This window comes from Sinocyclocheilus grahami, unplaced genomic scaffold (assembly GCF_001515645.1).
Source record: "Sinocyclocheilus grahami isolate Dianchi unplaced genomic scaffold, SAMN03320097.WGS_v1.1 scaffold1924.1, whole genome shotgun sequence".
Classification (NCBI taxonomy): Eukaryota; Metazoa; Chordata; class Actinopteri; order Cypriniformes; family Cyprinidae; genus Sinocyclocheilus; species Sinocyclocheilus grahami.
In genome coordinates, this window is record NW_015507103.1 from 90,549 (window position 1) to 91,742 (window position 1,194).

A 1,194-nucleotide genomic window follows, 5' to 3' on the forward strand; every position below is an offset into this window, starting at 1 on the left:
CATCGTGACGACGAAAGGGGGGGGGGGGGGGGGGGGGGGGGGGGGGGGGGGGTGGCATGGAAATAAATATTTATTTTTTATTTAGTTGGGGCAGTAATGCAAAGAATGAAGAAGAAGAAGAAGAAGAAGAACAAACACTTTTTCATTTATTATTTTTTTATTAAAGTTGTTTATTTAAATATTACTGGTGTCCATTCAAACAGCATTTATATACATACACATTGTACTATCAGTCAGTAGCTTAATTATTCTACCTTGACTATAAATCGCAAGTATTAAACCAGTAAAAATAAATAAATAAATATGTAGGCATATATAATAGAATAACATTAAAAGAATCATATTAACCATGAGAGGTCATACAAATTAACATTATCAGCAGATGGCAGTATCTCTATATTTGTCATTCAAAAGGAGAAACCAAAACTTGAACTGTACAAACTGTAAAAAGCAGCGTTTGCTTACCGTTTTGAATATGAATCACTTTCTTAATTTCAGATGGCCATGTCATTATGAAATGAAGCACGGAGAATGGACTCTCACTTGGTGTGTCAGGGACATTAGAGAGGTTGTGTGAGGCCACCTTAAACCATCTGCTGTAAGAGGTCTGCTGTCAAAGAGCATGAATACTCCTCAACACAGATACAAACAGACCTAAGTAGCTATAGTGCTATATCAGTGAAGACATCTCATACACTTCTGCTGTTAATGTCTAATGATTTCCAACTTTCCCAGTCATATCCATGCAATGTAGTTAAAAAAGTGATCACACACACACACACACACACACACACTCTCTTTTTCTCTCTCTTTCGCTCTCTCTCTCTCTCACGCACACACTTTCTCTCTCTCTCACACACACACACACACACACACACACACACACACACACACACTCACACTCTCTCTCACATACACACACACACACACACACACACCCACACACACACACACTCACACACTCTCTCACACACACACACACACACACACACACACACACACATACACACACACTCTCTCTCTCACACACACACACACACACACGCACACTCAATCACTCACTCATACACACACACACACACAAAGGTTTGTTTTTGTGAAAAGTGGGGACTCTCCATAGGCATAATTGTTTTTATACCGTACAGACCGTATATTCTATTGCCCTTTACCAACCCTACCCCTAAACCTACCCCT

The 1,194-nt window shown here is 39.8% G+C and overlaps 1 protein-coding gene across 1 annotated transcript in view; it reads left to right on the top strand.

Annotated features, from left to right (window-relative positions):
* The first annotated feature begins 349 nt into the window (after window positions 1-349).
* The window catches only part of LOC107573367 (uncharacterized), a 5,103-nt gene continuing 4,258 nt past the window's right edge, over window positions 350-1,194 (top strand). The window contains exon 1 of the mRNA XM_016259804.1: window positions 350-356. Coding sequence (XP_016115290.1) covers window positions 350-356 — 7 coding nt within the window. The remainder of the gene's footprint in view (window positions 357-1,194) is intronic.